Here is a 23,562-nt window from a genome sequence, read left to right on the forward strand (position 1 = left end):
GTTTTCTGCTAAAAAATGGCTGGTTGGTTTTGCAGACATGCAAACTAGCCTAACTGGCTGGTTTGCACACCTACAGCAAATTAGGTCTGTAGCAAACAGTGTCTAAGACACTAGACAAATTTATGCAGAGTTTAACAATTATCAATTAAAAGAATGAAAAAATAAAATCTAACTGCACACAATGTAATCATATGGTGGAATACATATGGTGGAATACAGAATTTTTAGAAGCATAATAAATTGCAACTGCACTTACAAAAAATATATTGCATTCCCTTTTATGAATGAATTTCCAAGCGTTTAAAATAGCAAGTTATTGTCTTCACATATTTAACACATTCATTTTTTCATTCTTCTAAATGAATGATAAAATAATCCTTTATTAAGTATTTCTTAATAAAGCTTGACTAAAATTCATAACCTATAAGGAGATTCATAATGGCTTCATGTATCATGAGTTAATCATATGAAAGATAAGCTTTATATATATAAATTTTTTTTTTTCCAGCAAGGAAAAAAATATATCATTTTTTTTCCAGCAAGCATTCAGTGTAGAGAGTTGTAATTTCTTAATGGACAGAAAAATAATTTTCACACAATTCAATATTGAGAACTCTGTCTGCACTTGAGGTAAAGTCATGTTTGGATTAGATTCCATTTCTTTCAAAATTAACTGGAATATTCGACGAATATAATATGACTTAAATGTTGATATTATTCCTTGGTCAAGTGGTTGAATAAGTGAAGTACATGTAGTGTTAGGCAGAAAAAAAAAGTTATTTTAATATTCGGATGGCTTAAATTTGTTGGGTGGCCTTTGTCGTTATCTAAAATTAGTAGAATTTTGAAGTCGATATTCTATTGTACTCGATGTAACTATCTACATCGTATATTCTATTGTACTCGATGTAACTATCTACATCGAGTACAAAACACTTGAAAAACCAATTTTCAAACATGTTAGCTATAACCCATGCCTTTTTGTTAGTCTGCTAATAAACAGGCTTGTCGAACCATTTCATAGCATGAGGATCAGTTAATAACACTGGTTTTGTCATGTAATCACCTGATGCATTACTACAAAACAGTAGAGTAATTCTATCTCTGGAAACTTTGAATCCAAGAGCTGATCTTTCATTTTTCTAAATATAGGGTGGTTTTGGCTTTTTTTTTTTTTCCAATATAATCCAGATTCATCCGCATTGAATGCCTAGCCTGCAATATAACCACCTTCTTCAATGATTTTTTAAAAGTTTTCCTGGATATTTCCAGACAGCTTCTACATCTGCTGACGCTGATTCTCCCTGGATTTTAAGATTATGCAAGGAAAATGCTCTTTCAAGTTTTCAAACCAACCCTTGCTGGCACAAAATCCATGCCGAGAGCTTTCTTCTGAAAAATCTTGATCAAGTTCTTTTAAAGGTTTATAAACTTTGAGAGCTTTTGTTTAATAAGATTTCCATCCAAAGGAATTTTCGTTTGTGTGCAATCTTCTATCCAAATCATTAGATTTCTCAATTTTTTTCACTAGAATATCACATACACAAGCAACGCGCTTTGCACTTACAGTTGATATCCAGCAATAACACTTTCTTGGATTTTATGTTCAGTTTGTTTGATTGTTCGAATTGTTGATTCATTTAAATTCAAAGTTCTTACAACAACTCTGGGCATCTCTATTTTTCAACCGATCCAAGATTTAAATTTTTTCTTCGAGAGAAATCAATTTTCTTTTCAATGTTGGTTTTTTTACCCCTTTTGTTGCAGTTTTAGTGGCCATTACTATTAAAATAAATTTTTTGCATTAAAAAAAAAAAATGTTAATTATGTATGTAACTCACCAGAAAATGAAGTGCTCAACTTGAGATTAACATACTTATGATTTTTAATACACTTTCTAGCAAAAAACGAAGGCAATTTTCAACAATAAACACTTTATACGGTAAACAACTGATGTACGTGCATGATAAAGGGTATTTCCCGCAATATAAATTCGCTACCTATAACAACATGCACAATACAGGCAAACACAAATTTAATGAAGATGAAATTTGATTTTTAAGTCGTGCAGTGAAAAATATATGAAAAGATAAAGGGTTACTACAATTTGTAATTTTATAAACTTATCAAGTTTATAAAATTACTTGGTAACCCTAATATACATTATTCCCAAGGTAAAAAAACTTATTTACATCTATATCTCCTCCAGAGATTATTCAAAATAAAAACACCTTTTAGCAACTTGCATGGGTAAAGTTGATAAGGCTCTGTATTACTAAAACCTTGGTATTTAGGGTCTAGCTACTCACTGAGGAGGCCTCAAAAAAGGTTGAAACCAGACTGGGTAGTGACCCCACCCATAATGTATTGCAGTATACATCTCTTAGTGAAATGTGCTTTACATTATGGAAAATACTAAGAATAGTAATCAGAGCTTTACCCACCTTTACAATGAGTTGCCCTAGTGTTGCATTGCACCTTAGACTTGAACTACGTTTCAGGCGCAAACTTAACTGTTTGCTTACTTGGGATTAGGAGTAAAATAACCAAGTTTATAAAATTACTTGGTAACCCTAATATATAATTGTGCTACACTTTCTCAAAAGAAATTACAAAGTTCATATTGTGTGCAATTTCAGAGCTGATGACAAGCCATATTACTACCAGACAGATTTCAGGAACAGAAACTTTTCAAGAAAGCCTGTAACCAGCATTTAACACTCATTCAAAAAAAGCATTTCAAATCTCCACAAGATGACTACAGTTTTCTTTTTGTTCTGTGCACCACCCAATAGTGTTGTACCGTTTTCTTTCTTTCTCTCTCATTGCCATTTTTGAAATCGAATTATATACTGGTGGGGAGAGGTGTCAGAATATTCCAAACCCATGTATACCTGTACTTCCAATTATGCTCTTGAATTTAATGTTATTTTACCTTAGTAATATTTAGTTAGCATAGATAAGCACTGAGATGGCATTTTGCCATTACCTTGATCATTGATATGCAACTGTAACATCCCTTCCTTTACAAAAGGAAGCAATAATTATATAAAAACAGTAACATGCATAACAAGTTGGCTTTTTTTTTTTTTTTTTTTTTTTTTTTAACAATGATGCTAACTTTACTCTTCACAATATAATGTAAAGATATGGTAATATTTTCTAAGACACCAATACAAAAGCTTCAAGACAGTTTCTGGATCAATATATAATGTCATAACTACAAACAGGTAAAGCAAATGATCATGACAAGCATAAAGCTGCAACATGAGGGGAAAAAAAAAAAAAACCTAAGTCACTCTAGAATGTACAGAATACGACAGCATATGGTTGTAACACACAAGCTTAAAGCTACAGCACAAGACTTTATAAGTCAATAAAATATCTTATGCTTGGAACAGTTTCATTGTGTTGATTTTCTGGCCTTCATACACTATATTTAAATTCCATTTTTAATATCTCCAAACATATTTCTAGGTCATTACTTATAACAGCGAGACATATGTAGCTCAAATTGATGATATAATTCATCTTCAAAAAATGATTCTCCAAAACTAATTCTGCATAAAGGAAAATAAGCTATGAGGATTTTCTGTAATTACTTAACAAAGTTGTTTCATTCCTATAATCTGCACAATATACCTCCAAGACCTCCACTGACATTTTTATATTATTATGGTCAAATGGCTGGTTAAGTGAACAGCATCTCAACTCTCCAACAAGCTGTAATTTCAAATCCAACGAGAGCATGGATGTAAATGTCTTTAAGATGGCAAATAAAGTTCAATGTCTAGAATGAGACCACCACCACCTTGCTTACCACACTGAAGTGGCTTGAATAAATTCAAAGAAGGATTTCTGGATTAAGTTCCATGTTTGGTCTCTAAAGAGGATTTTGTAAAAAATAAATAAAAATACATAACTTTAACAAAAATAGAAGACATCCTTAACACACATGGTAGTAATGTACAATAGTGTAAACCTATTTTACAGCCTTTTTGTGGGTGGGAGAAAAAATATCTAAATATTATCATGTTTCACGGTATGCTTATGGATGAAACAAGTTGATGGTAAATCATTTATTTTAGCATTTTTCTGTAATCTGGTAGCAAGGATAGGACAGTGCTTAAATAGCAAAGAAGTTCATTATTCTAAATTAATGAAGCTCATTTAGACTCATAATGATGATATACTTATTTTAAGGTCAATTTTGTAAATTGCCCACAGACTGAGATAGCTGACATCCAGAAGGAAGAAATACCTTTTTCTAATTCACACAAATTTGATTTCCGAGTTTCAGAAGATTTAAAAACTTCTGGAGGGTGTTTTGACCATAAATCCATACTAAGAAAACATAACATGCCTTTTCCAAAGTTTGACTATTGAAAGGGGAAAGGGTTAGTGGCTTTCCTCAAATGTTTCAATACAGATATTGGCAAGCACCAGAGAAACTGATTTCCAATGCAAGGCTTAAGTTTTTTTTGCATATAGTTATCAAGTAACCTGTTTCCTCAAGAGATATACAGATTACTATGACAGTACTACAACATTAATTTTAGATTATTACTAATCTCATATTCAACAATTTTCCTCCAAATTAGTCTATTACTTGTCAGGACTAGGATATTGTCATATTTAACTAAAGTAATCCACCTAAATCTTGGATTTCCTCTGGGTCTTTCCCCTGCCATCTTTGCATCAAACACCTGTCGTGGTAACATTTCCTCTCCTACCTTAGATTATCCCTGCTCACACATCCTTGAATGCTAACAATGTTTCTTCCTAATATCAGCCTTTCTTTTAAGGTTACACAGTGATCATAAGGTGATCTAAGGTAAGAAACTAGGTGTCATAAGGGTGCTTATGACACCTAGTTTTTGTGTTGGTTGGTGGTAAGAATTTTTGTGTATGTATTGGCCTGTGTGTGTAGGTTTGCGGTAAACTGAGGAGAGACAGACAGAGGGAAGACGTGTGACAAGTGTGTCTAGGAAAGGAAGAGAGTTGTTTTTTTCCATCTCAATGGTGAATTGGATACATTTGTGTTGTTTGTTTAGGTGGCTAAGAAATGTATTTAGAGCTTCGCGGCCGTGGGGCCAAATGGCGAAAATATCGTCGACGTATCTGAGCCAAATTTTGGGCTTTAGACATGCTGTCTCTAGAGCACGTTGCTCAAAGTCTTCCATATAAAAGTTGGCTATTGGTGGGGAAAGTAGTGAGCCCATGGCTGTAACTTCTTTTTGAAGGTAAAAATTGTTTTGCCACACGAAATATCCGGAGCAGAGTACATGGGCAAAGAGGGCCGTGATGTCGTGTGGATATATGTTCTGTAGGAGCAAGATAGTGTCATTGATTGGGACATTGGTGAAAAGGGAAGTTATGTCAAAGCTGACTAATAAATCTTGGTCAATTCTTTTGGGCTGTCAATTCCTTCAACAATTGTTGAAGGAATTGACAGCCCAAATTATCACTTAGCCAAAAAATTAGCAGCCACACTCAAGGAATTGGTAAGTCAGTCCCCTTCCTACATAAAAAATACACAACATTTCATTAATAAAATTAAAAACATTATACTCAACGACCAAGATTTATTAGTCAGTTTTGACATAACTTCCCTTTTCACTAATATCCCAATCAATGACACTATCTTGCTCCTACAGAACATATTTCCACACGACATCACGGCCCTCTTTGCCCACGTACTCCGCTCTGGATATTTCGTGTGGCAAAACAATTTTTACTTTCAAAAAGAAGGTACAGCCACGGACTCGCCACTTTCTCCCCCAATAGCTAACTTTTATATGGAAGACTTTGAGCAACGCGCTCTAGAGACAGCATGTCTAAAGCCCAAAATTTGGCTCAGATACGTCAACGATATTTTTGCCATTTCGCCCCACGGCCGCGAAGCTCTAAATACATTCCTTAGCCACCTAAACAAACAACACAAATGTATCCAATTCACCATTGAAATGGAAAAAAAACAACTCTCTTCCTTTCCTAGACACACATCTTCCCTCTGGCTGTCTCTCCTTCTCAGTTTACCGCAAACCTACACACACAGGCCAATACATACACAAAAATTCTTACCACCACCCAACACAAAAACTAGGTGTCATAAGCATCCTTAAACACAGAGCTCTAACTATTTGTTCTAATGAACAGGCTCTAAACCAAGAATACAAGATCATCAACCAAACATTTATAAAAAATGGATACAGTAAAAAAACTATTCACAAGATCCTCCATAAAGATACCAGTAAGAACAAAAAAAGATTTCAGGAATGCTATTGCCATTCCTTATGTTAGAGGCATTTCTGAAAAAACAGACAGAACACTACACAAATACAACATTAAAACCACCTTTAAACCCCCAAATAAGTTAAGACACCTACTGGTTCTTCTAAAGATCCTCTTCCACACCTAGCCCACCCAGGAGTATACAAAATACAATGCACATGTAACATACCATACATAGGAGAAACAGGGCGAACTATCCCAATCAGACAAGACGAACACAAACGACACATTAAATACCTCCATTTTGGAAAAACCGGCCTTTCTGACCACGCATTCCAAACATAGCATAGAATTGATTTGAAAAATACTAAGTCCCTACACAGCACCAAAACCTGGTTTGAGAGAAAATTTCAAGTCATGTGAAATGCTCAAACACAACCCAAATCTCAACAAAAATGATGGCCTAACCATTTCAAGAATGTGGAGGACCCATCTACAACCTAAACTAGCCACAGAAAAATCCCACTACAAGAAGACAACCTGATGAAGTGTTTGTAACATTCAACAGCAATTGAAAGAAATCATATTATAACAATCAGAACTATCCAGAAGAATATTAATACATGAGGACTTTAGCAGTTTATTGTAGTTGTATTTTTTTTTATTATTTATTTTATTTATTTTATTATTATTTTTTTTTTATCACTAGAGGTCAGGCTAGAGAAAAGGATTAATTAACTACGGTATACAGGGCATGAGCATGTAGCTTGGTTCCTTATACACTTGTATTCTTCCGATGATGACCTCGATACAGGGGTCGAAATGCCAAGTTTTATTTTATTAGTAATTAATAAAATAATCTGTTCAACACGTGTGTTTTTGTGTCCCTAAATTTACAAATATGATTCCTAATATCATCATTTTTAATATGATTCTGCCATTGACGCCATCTTATTTTCTCAGAACTCACATATTTCTGGTCTAATTCCTGATCAAGTTTGGACTGTCCCTTTTTTTGTATATGAAATATCCAGAATCCATGCAAAATCTGTACATAACTATATATAAAGGTGAAGAACACCATTATAACCTTTGACAGTTTAGGTTAATTGAAAGATGTTAAATACTAAAATTTATACAGACCTTTATTTGAGCACCTGGACTATTATTAAGAGAAGGATGACCAATAACACTTTGGTGAGAAGAATTTGAAGCAATTGTATTTGCTAAGACATTTCCATGAGACATAACTGGAGTCACATTAGATGTAACACTCCGGGGCATTGTTAATGTTCCAGGATTATTTAGCGACATGTGAGTTCCATTCATTAAAGAACCTGAATTTGGTGCAAGCTGTTGATTTTGTTGCTGCGTCACCTGGGACTGTTGAGGCTGCACCTGCATTGAGATACTGCTGGCACCACTAGAGGAAGTAAGCGATACTAAATTTCCTTGTGACCCTAGTGGTCCCGTTTTACTAGTCATCAAAAGCATGTTACCAGCTATTCCCATAGTTGGTGATGCACCAGAAGTACTTAAAGTGCTATTCACAATACTGCTAGTAATATTCGTTAATGTCATACCATCAGTACTTACACTGTGTGATGAAGAAACAGGAGCTACACTTTTATTTGATGTTACACTGGGAGGAGTTAAGCTATTTGAATGGGAACTTTTAACACCAGTCATGCTTGCAAATGATACATTTGGGCTGGGAATGCCCTGTGATGTTGGAATGCCAGTGTGATTCTGAGGTGTCGGAGCACTACTATGTGGGACCACAGGTTTGTTTTGAAGTAACTGAGATAACTGTTGGTGACGCTGTGTAGTAACACTACTAACAACACTACTGTCAACCTGTACATTTCCACTATCACCAGCACCGTTATGCATATTCTGACCTGCTTGAGCGGATGGTTGCAAAGACTGAGACGGCAGAGCTGAAAGTTCTGATGGACCCAATCCTCCTGGCCCAATTAATTCTTCTGGCAGTTCATTTTCCAGTTCCCAGCCAAAAGTAATATCTGAAAAAAACAAATAGAAAAAAATTATAAACAAAAATCAAGTTTCTTTAATGAATGATTAATTGTTGCTTTTGGAATCAGAAATTCACAGCAAAGCCCAGCAGGTGTAAATTAACTTTTATAATTTTAACTAAAATAGTTTCACTTACAGCAAACATAGCAGCTTTAAACTTAGTTAAAAATAAAATAATGAGGACAAACCAATTTTCCAATGCAATAAGACAGGTGATAGATTTCTGAAATTTATTCAAGAGATTTTAAACAGATTGGACTAGATATATATTTTGAACTGTTTAAAGGATGGAATGTATAGCCAGTTATTTATTCAGTGACTATTTACAAGTTCAATTTTCAGTAATTGCAAATATATGGCTAATTTAGCTTAAAGGCACCCTTTCATTGAAACTATAAAAAGTTTTGAGATGGTACTTATTACTCAACTTTAGGAAGCACAGTAAGATTTATTAGGAGTTGATAAAATTAAAACATTTTTTGAAATTGTTAGTCATAAAATAAAATTTTTCAATTTTTCAAATAAAAACCATTATGAATACACTCTTCACAGGACTGATGCACTGTGAAGTGTTGTTCTAGAAGCAAATTTTTTAGGCAATAACAATAAAGAAATTTATATTTTTTTTATCATGCTTGTTTATAGAAGGAAAACAAAACAGATTTGCACTCTTAACCAAAGGGAGATTAAGTGTGAGAACTCAATAGAAAAATCAATGTACTTAAACATTTAACACTCAAGTTAAGCATGTGACTTGTGATTTTTAAGAAATTTCTGTTTTGGATGGCATGTGCCAGGTTCAAATTAAACTAACACTAAGGTTTTAGTGTTTATCTTGAACCTTGGTATGATCAGATTTTAATTCACCTGTTTTGTAGTTAGTATTTTACAACCAATTCAGTGAACTGCAAAATGAATTTTAATAAATTTTAAAAGAAAAGCTATAAACTTAGAAGGTTTGCTGTTGTGAAATAAGATATGGGAATGAAGGGAAAAAAATTTAGTGACTATTTCATGAATCAACACTTTGAACAATCAGAAATAATACTGAAAAAAATTAAAGTATGTAAAAAAAAAATGCCATGTCCATGAGAACAGCATGCATTTTGTTATTCAATCAGGAATTACTGAAAAATGGTAGGAATTTTAGCTTCAAGGTTTCTGGTCTCTAACTAGTTTCATTATTCTTTTTTGGGGTCCATCCTATTAACATGTTGATTCCACTCTAATCTCTTTTTTATCCATGCATTTATGAGTTGTAACTGACATTCTCTGAAAATCTTTTCACTTTTACTTTATCAAATTTTGTTCGATTAACTATTTTTCTTAATGTTTTCATTTTACATATTATATTTTTGATGTTTTTATTCTAGTTTCACATGCATATATCAATATTGGTCAGACAACAGATTTATATATTCTTACTTTTTTTTTTTTTATCCTTCTGTTTGATCTTTGTTCCATATAGTTGAGTATAAATATCCTGATATTTAAAGCCTTTAGGGATTGTTGTTTTAAATTGTTGATTTAAAACAACATTGTTGATTGTTGATTTAAAGCCGTCAGGAACTGTGTTTCATTTCCACTGTTGGTACACACACCTAAATAACTTTTGGCAGTTATTGCAAGGTATTTAAATTTCATTAACTTGTTCCAGTATTTTTCCATTAAGTTCTAATTTACATCTGATTAGTTTTTTTGCAATTACCATTATTTTTGATTCTTCTGTTGACATTGTGTGTTAAAACTGCAGCAGATCTGTTACAATCTCAACACTTGCTTTTGGAAATCATCTTCATGTTCTGTAAGTTACATCATTATGCTACATGATCTGCATATCCAAAAATTTTAATTTTATTTAATTTTTATTCCATTTAATTTCTGTTTCTTAAATTTTGTTATTTCGTCCATGAATATGTCAAATAAACACCTTGTCTGAAAAGGGGGATAAAACGAGAATAGTACACCCTTATTTTAAAAATTACTTATTAGTTACAAAATCTGCCATCCATGTTTCCCCTTCACTGCTACTTGGAGCCAATCTGCTTACCTCTATGTCCATATAGTGACCTATTAGATAAATTGCGTTATATGAAGTCTTCAAAGTAGTTTGCAAATCATCAAATTGTTATACCAGATATATATATATATATATACACACACACACACACACACACACACACATACATCTGGTATAGTATATATACCAGATGTCATAAAAATGATCGAGACACATTTTAGTAAAAAAAAAAACATTGCAACAGGGAAGTATTAGGTGTGTACAAAAGCAACATTTGGTGGCATATGATGAACTATCTGTTCAAATCAATTATTTGCTGAAAGGCACCGTTGACACTACAGAATTTCCCTCACCTGATGACAATCAGGATTTACCAGATCATTGCTTATATACATCTTGCTGAGTATTTCTTGTATAATGAGACCCGTGGAGTATCCATAACTATAGAATGACATGTTAACCACAGTAAAAAAATTAATTTATTATGTAAATATTTCGTCTTATGTAATTATTAAACATCATCAGTTCAAACAGTGCACAACAATAAGGAATTGAATAAAGAAACAGTAGAGTGCATGTGTTAAATTGGAATCTTTCTATATATGGCAAAGCAATCTTGCTATTTTATCTGTGATTGATGAGCAGTGATTTTAGCAAACTGCTTTGCCAAAAACAAAAGAAAAAAATCTAAAGCCACTTTCTATCCAATCAACGAAATCTCAAATCATCTGAAACCTCCTAAACCACCACACAAACCAGATGTCTACAAGATCAGTTGCAGTTGTGGGCTATACTACATAGAACAAACTGGCAGATATGGAAAGAAAAGCCATCGGAATACATCGAGGATAATGAGGACGAAAGACAGTACAAATCAGGGCTGGCAGTACATACAACAAGATACAAAACATCTGGTAGAATGGCAACAAAATTAGATGCTCAACATTCATTACCACTTTTACTCAAGAGCATTCAAAATATCAGCTGAAATGAAGTATCTCTACAGTGTAACAAAAAAAAAAAAAAAAAAAAAGCAATGATTTTACATCGAATCTGGTCTTCCTTAATCCATCACAATCCGCTTGTACCTGCTAGTATACAGCAACCAGCAGCCAGCATAACAACGAATGCACACTTTCCACTGTTTAAATGTTTTCAAATATTCTTCACTAGAAATGTTAACTGATATTATTACTTTGCTTGTGGCTTAATTTATTCATGCTATTTCCTGATGAAGTTAAGTTTTTGATGTTCAGAGATATGTTTATTTACAGATCTTCCTGTTTGTTCATGGTAAGACAAGTTACACAAACATGGACTTGGTATATACCAGGAAAGCGTCTTCGGGAGAAGGTAGCAAGTTATGAATTTGATTGATAGGTTCATAGGGAACAAGTATTTTTTTTCATAATTTTTGCCACGCATTCAGAGATGCCTTTGATATATGGTATAGGAGTCCTGTGGGCTTCTTGTCTGGGTTGCTGTGTAGGATAATGGTTAATTATTTTTTGGTTTATTCTTGGATTATACCTGTTTAATAAGGTTGTTTCTTTGACAATATCCTGCTCTTGTTTTAGAGATTCTTCAGAACAAATCTAGTGTGTCCTTGATACTAGAGATTTTACAGTGCCATATTTTTGAGATAAACAGTAGGATGATATATTGTGGATATAATTGACCTGAAAAAGTTGGCTTTTGGAGACAGAAGTGGAATTTAGATTTCATGCACAACATTAAAAAGAATGCCAGTCAACTGTCCAGTAATGAAGCTAATAGACTACGCTTTGAAAGTCGAGGTGGTTTATGATGCACAGCCATTCAGAACTAAATATCCTACCATCAGAATTAAAAGCTCTGAAATCCTTAAAACAAAATAACAGTTATCACCAAAGCTGACAAACACCACCACCATAGTCTTAAACGCCAAATTCTATGATCGAAAAAAGAAATTACTTCTTCATGATCGCAATACATACTCCCAGCTTAATACTAATCCTATCAAAAGCCAACTCAAAAAGCTCAAGGTACTGATGAAAAATATTGATGGTTTCTTGATCTGTAGATCAAGAAACCATCATAAAATTCAGAACATACCATGCAAGACCCCCCCCCCCCAAGAATATACAGCTCACCAAAATTACATAAAAGCAACTGTTCACTTAGACCTAACGTGGATTCTATAAGCAGATAGGTTGGTGTGCTTTGACACTGTCTCTCTCTCTCTCTCTCTCTCTTCCCAAATATCTCTTACAAAGAGACGAGAATTTCTAGTCCAAAAATTCCCATCAGACATGATGGATTTATTCAAATTTTTTCAATTACATCTGGTTACTTCATACGGAAAGATAAAATATATTAACAAAAGGAACTGTAATGAGCTCACCCCTATCAACAAAGAATCTTCTTTGTTGATCAAAAACCAACAACTGGGCTGCAGTACATTGATGATAACCAGATCTCTACTCATTTCTACAAAAATTCAACACCCTACACCCTTATATTAAATTCACACTAGAAAAAGAAATCGAAAGGTATTTCCTTTCTAGATATACACATCCAGCATAAGCAAGATGGATCCATTTCCACTTCTGTCTACTGAAAGCCAACTTTTCAGTTCATTATATCCACATTACATCAGCCCACCATCCATCTAGAAAATATGACATCATAAAATCCCTAGTATCAAGAGCACATGAGACATATTCTTGTAAGAAATCTCTACAATAAGGACTGGAAATTGTCAAAGAAACAGCATTACTAAATGGATATCATCAGGATCAAAGTTATATTGTAGGTGGTCTGAGAGTTTGTGTAGAATTGGTGCTTTTTGTGTTTTATTGTGTTTTTTCCTTACAATATGGGTGCTTTATAGTGACAATATTGAAGAGGATACTGAAAATAGTTTAACCTCTGAAATTGCTATGTTTAAAGCAAATTATCAGACTGATGACAAGGGAATTGCAGAAAACTGAGTGGCATTTAAAAGACAGAAAGAATAAAAAAAAAGTTCAGAAGCAAAATGAAAAACAACGAAGCACAGAATCAGATAAGTTAGTGCATAATAACGAAATTGGGTTAAGTAAAGTTGATTGTAAAAAGAAGGATGCTATTTGGTATGGTGATTATCACAAAACATGCCATTGATGAGCAGGTTATAATGTCAAGATTTCCCAGAACAAAATTAAAAATATAGGATTTGTTACATAAAAGCAACTGTCCACTTATACCTGATGTGGATTCTATTGGCAGATAGATAGGTTGGTATGCTTTGACACAGTCTCTCTGTTCAGAATTAAAAATTAAAGAACAAAATTTAAAATATCAATTGAAAAACAGAAAAGAAAAGAGGTAGTAATTCTGGTAGGTGCTAATGACTAAATATGAGAGACGATATGAAAAGGTTGTTGAAAGAAGTAAGTGAAGAGTAAGAAAGAAAAATAGTTAGTATATTACTTAGATATGATGGAAATTAATTATGATGAAGGGATAAGATGGCAAATGATTCGATGCATAAGCTGTGTAGAAGGAATGAATGCAAGTTTTTGCATGTGTGGAGTGAGTATGAGGGAAGAATTGGATTTGTATAAGAGGGATAGCCTACACTTAAATGCGTTTCACATAAGGAGTCTTGAAAAATTACTGATACGAGACCTACATCAGGGAAACTGAATTATGATGGGAGGAATCATGAAAATCTGTGTGTAAGAGCAACAGTGTTAAGAAACTGTTAATGATGGGAATGGTTATTATTATGAAAATGATTATGAAGAGAACGATCCTGCGTTCAGCTGATTTGGACCTATCAAGCATATGTTAGGAACTAGACAAGAACAGAGATTCATAAGTTATTGAACCGTGTTATGCAGACCATAGACAAGAGTATACAAAAAAAAGGATGCAGATAACTTATTATATCTGTACACAAATGCTAGGAGTATTAGAAACAAAGGAGTAGAGTTTGTTATCTTAGTTAACATAATGGGACCTCATATTGTAGGCATTAGCAAGACCTTGGCCATCAGAAACAGACATACTAACTGGTACTGAGTGCAAAAGGTACAGTATTTTTAGAAAGGATAGGATAGGAGAGGAGGAGTGTGCTGCTAACGATATCAGATGACTTGAATCTAGCACACCCCCATTTCTCCTATCCTTTCTAAAAATACTAATAATAGTTTTTCATGTGGCGTTGAATTTGAAACCATCTGCTATGAGGTGGAGTCTAACGAGATCAAAGACATAGTGCGGTGTTATTACAGACTGTCTGGATTGGTTACTCATGGCAAAGAAATGCATCACCAAATAAACATGGGTATGAAAAAAGTAATCATAATTGGAACTTTAATTACCCAAACATTGATTAGATATCTGTGAAATCAAGAGAAAATTTAAATTGAATTTACAAAGCAGTTGAGAGACAATTCCTCAAGAAGTATGTGACAGAAGGAACTCGTAGTAAAAATGTGTTACATCTGATTATAGTGTCGGGGGGGGGGGGGGGGGGGTTAAAGATGCAACTACTCTGCCTTTGGTTGGTGACAATGATCATGAGGCAGTCACCTGCGAAGGGGCTAAGTTTATGAATGCTCCATTCAGAATAGGTTACATGCTGAACTACAAAGCAGGAAATTATGACTACCAGAGGAGTATGCCGAGTTCTGCATCATGGTATCAGTTGCTTCAAGGGAAGGATATAGACCATGATTAGGAAGTGTTTAAAAAATACTTAAGTGATGCAATATCAGAATGTGTCCCTGAGTCCTAAGAATAAATAGGGTAGGTGTGAAATAGAAGTGTAATCAACCTGTAAATGCAATACTGAACTCACAGCTACCTCTTTACTCTATGCAGAAATTCATGTTACTAGTTTCACTCTCATGATCCAAACATCTGCACTTGAACTAGTAACCAAAACAGTCCTCACTCTAATGTCAGATATAATTAATATTCTAATTTCTTGCATTACACAATTAATTTCATAGAATCTACTGTTCTGATTATAACTCACACAATTTGTCTTTAATTAAAGCATGTGGAATAATTTGTACTTTATTAGATACATGAGGTACTCCCATAAACAGTTTTTTTTTTTTAAATATATTAATAATTCAGAATCTAATTCTCAGAGTGATAGACTAATAGCAGCATGAACTTAAAAAAAATAATAATAATAAAATAAAATAAAAAAATCATAATCATTCCACCAATGGACTTGAGGCTAACTGCAGTAATTTTCCCATACACACTTATTAACAAATTAGGTAAGGAAGGGTAAAAAAGAAGGGGGGGAGGAGTGCTATTGATGATAGAGGAGTTATGTCCGTACAAAGGAGAGATGCAAGAGGGAAATAGTGCCAGTGGTTTTGAAGCAGTATGGTGTGAGATAGAGGTGAATAGAATGAAATACTTGGATGTTGTTTTAGACATGGTAATGTGGATGGTAGTGACTATGAAATGTATAATCAAATTAGCCAAGCAAATAAGAACAGGGTGATTTTAATTATGACAATATAGACTGGGATGATGAGATAACTGGAAGAATTTTTGAGGGACAACTACCTTAGATGTAACAGAGGGCACATGAGGATTGAGGGTCTTGAATTTGATCATCTCATCAGAGGATGTAATTATGAGTTGACAAATTACCCTCCAGTTGGTGAGAGTGACCATAAAGTGATTATCTGGGTGGTTGCCAGCAGTGCGAGGACCTCTGTGAGAAAAGGGTACATGTGGAACTAAAAGGGTAGTGATTATGAGGAGCTAAGGAGACAGCTTGCAAGTGTAACATGGAATGCAGAGTTAGCTGGAAAAGAGATCAATGCAGTTTGGAGGATATTCAAAAACTATCTAGTAGAAGCAATGTCTAAATGTATTCCAAGGGTCAGAAGGTTAAATAAGGTAGGTGTGAAATGGATGAATGAAGAGATTAAGCTCTTCATGCAATACAAAGAAAAAAAAAAGACATAAAAAATCCAGCAAGGCTGGCCAAGTGGTGAGCGTATCCGCTCTCCAGCCTAAAGGCTGCAGGTTCGAATCCTGCCATAGGCATGGATGTTTGCGATTGTCTGTGGAAATACTAGTGGTGGTCGGCGGTAGATGGTGTTGGTGTAGTTGCAGTCAGTTGGTAGATTGAGTGGTGATGAATGGGTTGTAGAGTGGGTGCCCTCCCTCGATGAGTCTTTGGACTCCCTGGAGGTGTCAAATAATAATTATGGAGGCAGCATAAGGGATGTGGTAATAACAAATTCCATAAGGATTACAAAAACCAGGCAAGGAGGATGACTCCTAGGGAGTTCTTTCGATATGTAGCCAGCAAAAAAAAAAAAAGATTATGGAAAGATGACACTGAGTGGAGTAAATGGTATAAGGACAACTACTGCAGTAGATATAGTGGAGATACTTAATGAGCAGTTCATAAAGGTCTTTCCTTCTTGTGAATATGATGACATCATGGAAAGATTGAGAGCAGTTGATGATGGGGAGGAAAGTCTGACTGTAAGTGAGCAAGAAGTGTATGGGGAATTCAGCAAACTTTATGTTAATAAGGCTGTGAGACTTGATAATACAGGGTGTTCGGGATAAATTTGACATATTTATAATTAATTATATTTTTCCGTAAGTTACATGTATTAACACACACTTCTCTTCATTTAAAAGTTTGGACCCTTCTTCATTCATATACAAGATGTCAGAAAGGATGGATAGCTGGAACCCACCTGAATCATGGAAGAGAATAACTTGTATCATGATGATTCGTGCCCGCCATCAAAATAAGGATATTACGACTGCTGCCCAAGACTTGCAATGGTGACTACGAGGATGTAGCAAGAAGAAAGATCCCTAGCAGACGATCTGATTGCGTTCGTACAGCAGAATTCCTCGCAAATCTGCAGGAACAGGTGTTGAAGAACCCTGGCATTGGAATTCGGGCTTTGTTCGTGGAGTTGCTAACTGTAGTCAAGCCCTGGATAACAAGGGTAGCCAATGGTAGGCCGTATGTATGGCAGCAGGATTCGGCCCCTTGCCACACCTCTGGGAAAAGTCAAAAATGGTTGTCTGAAAATTTCTACGACTTCACCAGTCCAAATGTTTGGCCTCCAAACTCCCCAGACCTTAACCCCATGGATTATTTTGTATGCGGCGCAGTTGAAAAAGACACCAATCGCACTTCCAGTAATACAAAAGCCCAGTTAATGGATAAAATTAAAACAGTTTTTGCGGCCCTTCCCAGGGAGACTGTAGCATCAGCTTGTTCGAGGTTCCGAAGCAGAATTGAAGCTGTGATCGATGCTAATGGTGGTTATTTTGAGTAAATCTTGTTGATAGTATTGTAATTAACTCTGCCTGTAATGTTTTTTTGTCAATTCATTAAATTTAATAGATACAAAGAAGATTTTCTTTTTCCTTACGAAACTGTCAAATTTATCCCGAACACCCTGTATATTACTATATATTCTGAAGGAATGTGCCAGGGAGTTGGGATCTGCCTTGACACATTTTTTTAATATGAGTCTTGCACTGGATCGAGTTCCAAAGGAGGGCAAGATTGTGCCACTTCATAAGGGAGAACTCAGGGATCAAATTATAGGCCTATCTGTGTCAGGTGTTGTGGTTAAGTTGTTGAAGAAGCTGGTGAGAACTAGGATCCAGAAGTGGGTTAACAACAATGGTATTATCTTTGATGGACAGCATGGATTTGCTAAAGGGAGGTCATGATTTAGTAATCTACTTACTTATTACAATAAGGTGACTGCTTCCATGGACAGAGGAGAGGGATGCACAGTAACATACTTAAATTTTGCAAAGGCTTTTGATCGATTACCACATGATAAGTTGATAGTCAAACTAGAGCAGATGTGGTTGAATATTAGATTAGTGCATTGGATCAGAGACTGTCTATCTGATAGGTATCAGCAAGTTGTGTATGGGGGAGCAATATCCAGGAAGAGGAGTCACTAGTGGTGTGCCTCAAGGGTCTGTTTTAGGGCCACTGCTGTTTAACCTGTATCTTAATGATATTGGCAAAGATTTGGATGGGGATATTCAGTTGTTTCCAGACGATGCAAAGTTGGGACGAACTATGAAGAGTAGAGAAGATGTTGTGGCCTTACAAGAAGACTTGAATAAATTGAGTGAATGAGCACAGAAATGGGGATGCAAGTTCAATATTGCAAAATGTAAGGTTTTAAATTTTGGAAAACAAAGATGGGATGTAGAATTTATGCCTGGTGGGGATATATTGCTGGAGGTGGAAGAAATAGATCTTGCAGTGATGGTGGATAAGGATCTGAAATTTAGGTGACACTGCCAAAATTGTGAGAACAACAAAGAATTCTGGGAATGATGCAGAGGATACTGGCTTGTAGAAGTAAGGAGATTCCTGTTCCATTGTTTAAGGCTTTAATTAGGCCACACATGGACTTCTGTGCACAGATTTGGTCACCTGGTTTTCAAAAGGATGAAGGGATGTTGGAAAGAGTCCAGAGAACACTTCCTAAGGTAGTGGAATGTTGAATATGAGGAAATGCAATTAACAGAGTCTAGTGGATATGAGGAAGAGGGGTGATATGATAGAAAACTACAAGTTAGTAAGGGGTTGTTTAGAAAAGAGAGGTTTCACAGCAAAGGGTGGGAGATCGGGGAGAACCAGAGGACATCCCTGGAAGCTGCATGAGGATGCGAGCAGGGGGAGTGAGAAGCAGGTTTTTTGCATGCAGAGTTGTGAATGATTGGAATGCCTGCCCGAGAGTGTGGTGTCTGCAGAGAATTTTAGCATGTTTAAGGCATGGTGTGATGAGCTGTGTGTATGACAAAAGGATGTCCCAGATGAGTCTTTGACTTCATGTAGTCTTGGGATGATAATAATAAATGACAAAACTTTATTATCCTAACTAAAAAGTATTTGTCATGTCAACCAGCACAGCACTGTTCAAAACTAAACCTCACAAATGTTAAACATTGTTGATTGATGGTTTGTTTGGTGATGTTATTAACAAGTTCATGCCAGGCACTGGACCAACTATTTCATTGGATATGGGTGAGATGTAATTGTTACATGTGCTTTCCAGAGAAATCAAAGCTATGTAAGGGAAGACTATTTTCAGGTTATATAAGTAACTGGTGATTAAGAAAAATTCCATGTTTGTATTTTTAAATTTCTAAAAATGTAGGTAATTATATTTCTATCTGCATAAGATATGAACCATGTCTAAGGAAATGAATAAGCATGAATGCAGACAGATTTATTACAGTCAAATATCAAAAAACTTACAACAGAGGAGGGAGATTTGTGAATAAATATCTCCCTCTCCCATCCCACTATACTACACAAGCAAAAACCAAGTTTTACTGTATCAGAAAATACAGTAAAATGCCCTCATAACCTATTTCAAAATAATGGACAAGGGAAATTTTTTTCTAAGAATTTAATGACTTCACATTTGTTCTTTCTATTCTTTAACCCTAAGAAAGAAGACACTAGCTTTTGAAGCTTATTTTCAAGAAATCCAATCCACTTCTGGCTACTAATACTAAAAGATTAGTGAGGCTTATATTGTGATTGGAAATCACAGTAAAAAGGTGAAATTAAGAATTGCAAAGCTTTATGCAAAATCTGCATTTTCAAATGTGGTGATGTCTCTTCAGACTATATGAGAACTGAAATATGAGATATCATATTGCAGGATTTTTTCTCCTGCAAATGATATATAATTGATTATTTAATGAAAGGAATGACTGTGGTTTTTCTACATAATATTGATTTATTCCGTTACATAAAAGATAATATGAAATAGTAGTATAAAAAATAATTATTTGAATACACATGCAATAATTCCCAAAGCGATTTTTTATAAAAAATTTTTAAAAATTGTTGTAGAAAATAAAAAGTAAAAGAACAGGTCACAAGCGTTCATTACTAGAATGTGCAAATGTAATTTATATTCCTAGAGATGGCAAGGGAACTACTGATAGTAATAATTGCCTTTGTGTCATTTTTAAATAATATATGATAATTATAATCATAAAACAGAAATACTGCTAAATATTCATATATACTTCACTTGGGATAAGAAACAACTCATTTATAAGTTTAAGATCAAAATGTTTTATAACTCAGAATAAGAATTGTATTTTATTTTTGAGATAACATTTCATAAATATTAGTTTTAAACAAAAAAGTCACCTCCCCCATTAAAAAACTTGAAACTGGCATACTCTATATCATATCCATATAAGGAATTGTGCCCATACAATGCAGAAGGGATATATGGTTAAGCAACCTTCACAATATGTATGCAACACTGTACAGTGTGAATGTATTAAAAAAATGTATGTTTGAGGTCAATAATATTTCAGCAGTTATTTGAATTCAACGCATTGCAAAATTGTAATAATTGTGAACCTCTTCTATCTTTCTTAGTGGTACAGTCCTCTGTGACCATGTCTTCCCTATTAATTCCTGATGCTTCTTGAAGTTCACTCTAGATTACTATGAGTAATCACTCATTTCTTCTCAAACTTATCTATACTTCTTCAGATATACCTTCAACAAAACAGTAGTCAGCAATTGGTTTGTAATCAGAATTCATCTTTAAATGTGCTCAAATTTCTGAGGTTTTGTTACTTAGTTTTAGTGTTAAGTGTGTTTAGCATTTTGACTCCTTTCATCTCAGAAACCAAGCATTTTCTTTGTTTGGAATCCAATGTTGAGCCATATAAGTCAACTGACAGGGACCCAATGTGACTTAGTTTCTTTTTTTTTTCTATTTCTGAAAATACTCCATGGATTACATTCTTATCAAATTCTGCACTTTAACACTGCCTAAGTCATTCAATAAGAGGCCTCTGAGATACGTGGAACTACAGTAATACCCATTGCATGGTTAATAGATGCCAAAAAAAAAAGTTCCATGCTATACAAAACTGCACTGTTCAAAACATAATGTGTTATTGTATACTGTGTTCCAAACAGACAATTACAGAACAGTCATTCCTCGACTTATGTCCTTTCGTAGATACGTCAGTGATCCCATAATGGAATAAATAACATTTTCGACTATACTTTTGAACAAGACGCAAGCGAGTGTAAAGTAAGGTTTTTATTTAGCAAAAAGTGCATTCAGCAGCAATCTCCCTCGGCAGTATGCACTTGGCTTCAACAGTTCCTCTGTTGATTTTGTGTTTGAAAAATGTTATTTGTGTATTTATCATTAAATTCACGATATTTTGCGCAACATGGTCCCTACATGCCCAATTAAAATACCTAGTGAAGATTCACAGAAAAAGAGGCAAGCAATTGATCTTGAAACGAAGTTGCAAGTTCAACAATAGCGACGAAGCTATGACAAGGTCCTATCAGTGATTGGAAAAGCTACTTCCATCAAGCATAGAGGACCTGAACCAAAAGCACATACCTCTTTGCACTATGACCATAACTGCAAAGGCACTGTCTCTTCAACATGTTGAAGGAGAAAGCAGACCCGATTATGACTACGAATTCAACGCTTCTTCCGGTTGGTTTGTGACATTCAAGTAGCATTTTGCACTGTATAACGTGAAAATATATTGTGAATCTGCAAGTTCTGATGAGAAGGCTGCCAAGGAATTTGTGAAGAAATTGGATAAAATAATTATGGACAAAAATTATTTGCACAGCAAATATCTAATATGGATGAGACCTCGTTTTGGAAAAAAATGCCCGAGCGGACAATTCATCCACAAAAAGCTAAAATCTATACCCGGTTTCAAAGCGTGGCTTGATATAAACTGAAACCATTTGTGATATGGCACAGTGAGAATCCACGAGCCTTCAAAAACATTAGGAAGCATACTCTTCCAATTCATTAGTGAAGATATAAGAAGTCATGGATGACTCAAAAATTGTTTGTGGATGCCTTAATCAACTGTTATGCAAGTGAAATTGAAACTATTGTGTGAAAGAAAATGTAGAATTTAAAATTGTATTAATCCTAGATAATGCTGCAGGTCATCCATCTTATATCGGTGATCTTCACCAAGTTCAAGGTCATGTTTCTCCTTCCAAACGCTACTTCACTATCCAACCAATGGATCAGGGAGTTCTAGTACTGTTTAAGGTTTATTATGTATGGAGAAGCATTCAATATTTATCACGCTAATAAAAATATTGCTGTAGTTTGGGACTAAGTGATCTCTCAGTGTATGAGTGGCATATGGAAAAAGACACTAAAAAGGTTTGTGCACGATTTTGGAAGTTTTGAAAAAAAAAAAAAAAAAAAAAAAAAAAAATGAAGACCTTTGTCTTCATTGAAGTGAATGATGACGACATAGTTCATGGAAAGTGCCCATGAAGAGTTGACCAACGAAGAATTGGTTGAACTGGAGGAACAACGAAAAAAGGAATAGGAAAAAGAGAAACAAGGAGAGGTAGTTAAACAATTCACAGTGAAGGATCTTGCAGTTAGCGGTTCTCAACATGATTGAAAACATGGACACCAATGTTGAATGCTACTTATTAGTAGAAAATAAAGTACATGATGCGTTTGCTTGCTATAAACAAATTTATGATGAAAAAAAGAAGAGGAATAAGCAAAGCACATCGGACATTTTCATCAAAAAAAAAAAAAGGTTACACCAGAAGAGCCATAGCCTGGTCCTTCACATAGGGAAAGTAATGAAGATGTGATTGTGGAGGAAGATTTCTGTGATTATTCTCCTGCTTTTTAGTGGCAATAACACACAGTACAGTTTAATAATAAGGTTTAAAAATTAAAATGACAGTATACTTATTACTGTTAAATCCTTAACCCATATAACTTTGATGTCTTTATCATTAGAAGACATTCCATATTATCCATTGCAGAATATTAATGATCCCAGTTGTCATAAATGCTGTGGCTATTCAATGTTTTTGGATTTGATCTCTTTTTTCTTGCATCATCCATTATTCTATGCAATAATTCATTTATCTATATGACAGTTCTCCTCACCAACTTATATACTGCTATCACATCATTCCTCCTCCTCCTCCATTCATCAAGCTCTGAAAGCCACATTTCAATTCATCATCATACTTAATATTCTAACCTGTGCATCCCCCCCCAATCTTTTTTTATATATAGCCAGGTAAAGTGAGGCGTAATTAGTGCCTCATACAGTGGAGCTATCACCTCCTTATTTGTACATGCCAACATTCTTCACATTATAGAATGCAACTTTCTGGTTACCCCCCCCCCCCTAAATTTCAGTTCCCTAACATTTCCACTATATCTTCAGCCAATATGATTCATGTT

General features: G+C 34.6%; 1 protein-coding gene across 4 annotated transcripts in view; it reads right to left on the reverse strand.

Annotated features, from left to right (window-relative positions):
- The window catches only part of nej (CREB binding protein nejire), a 481,376-nt gene that overhangs the window by 407,852 nt on the left and 49,962 nt on the right, over positions 1–23,562 (reverse strand). For all 4 annotated transcript variants that reach the window (XM_090394332.1, XM_090394330.1, XM_090394331.1 and 1 more), the window contains one exon: positions 7,378–8,258. In XM_090394332.1, coding sequence (XP_090250458.1) covers positions 7,378–8,258 — 881 coding nt within the window. The remainder of the gene's footprint in view (positions 1–7,377; positions 8,259–23,562) is intronic.

This window comes from Typopeltis vanoorti, chromosome 6 (assembly GCF_054136105.1).
Source record: "Typopeltis vanoorti isolate ZY-2024b chromosome 6, IOZ_Tvanoo_1.0, whole genome shotgun sequence".
In the NCBI taxonomy this organism is placed as follows: Eukaryota; Metazoa; Arthropoda; class Arachnida; order Uropygi; family Thelyphonidae; genus Typopeltis; species Typopeltis vanoorti.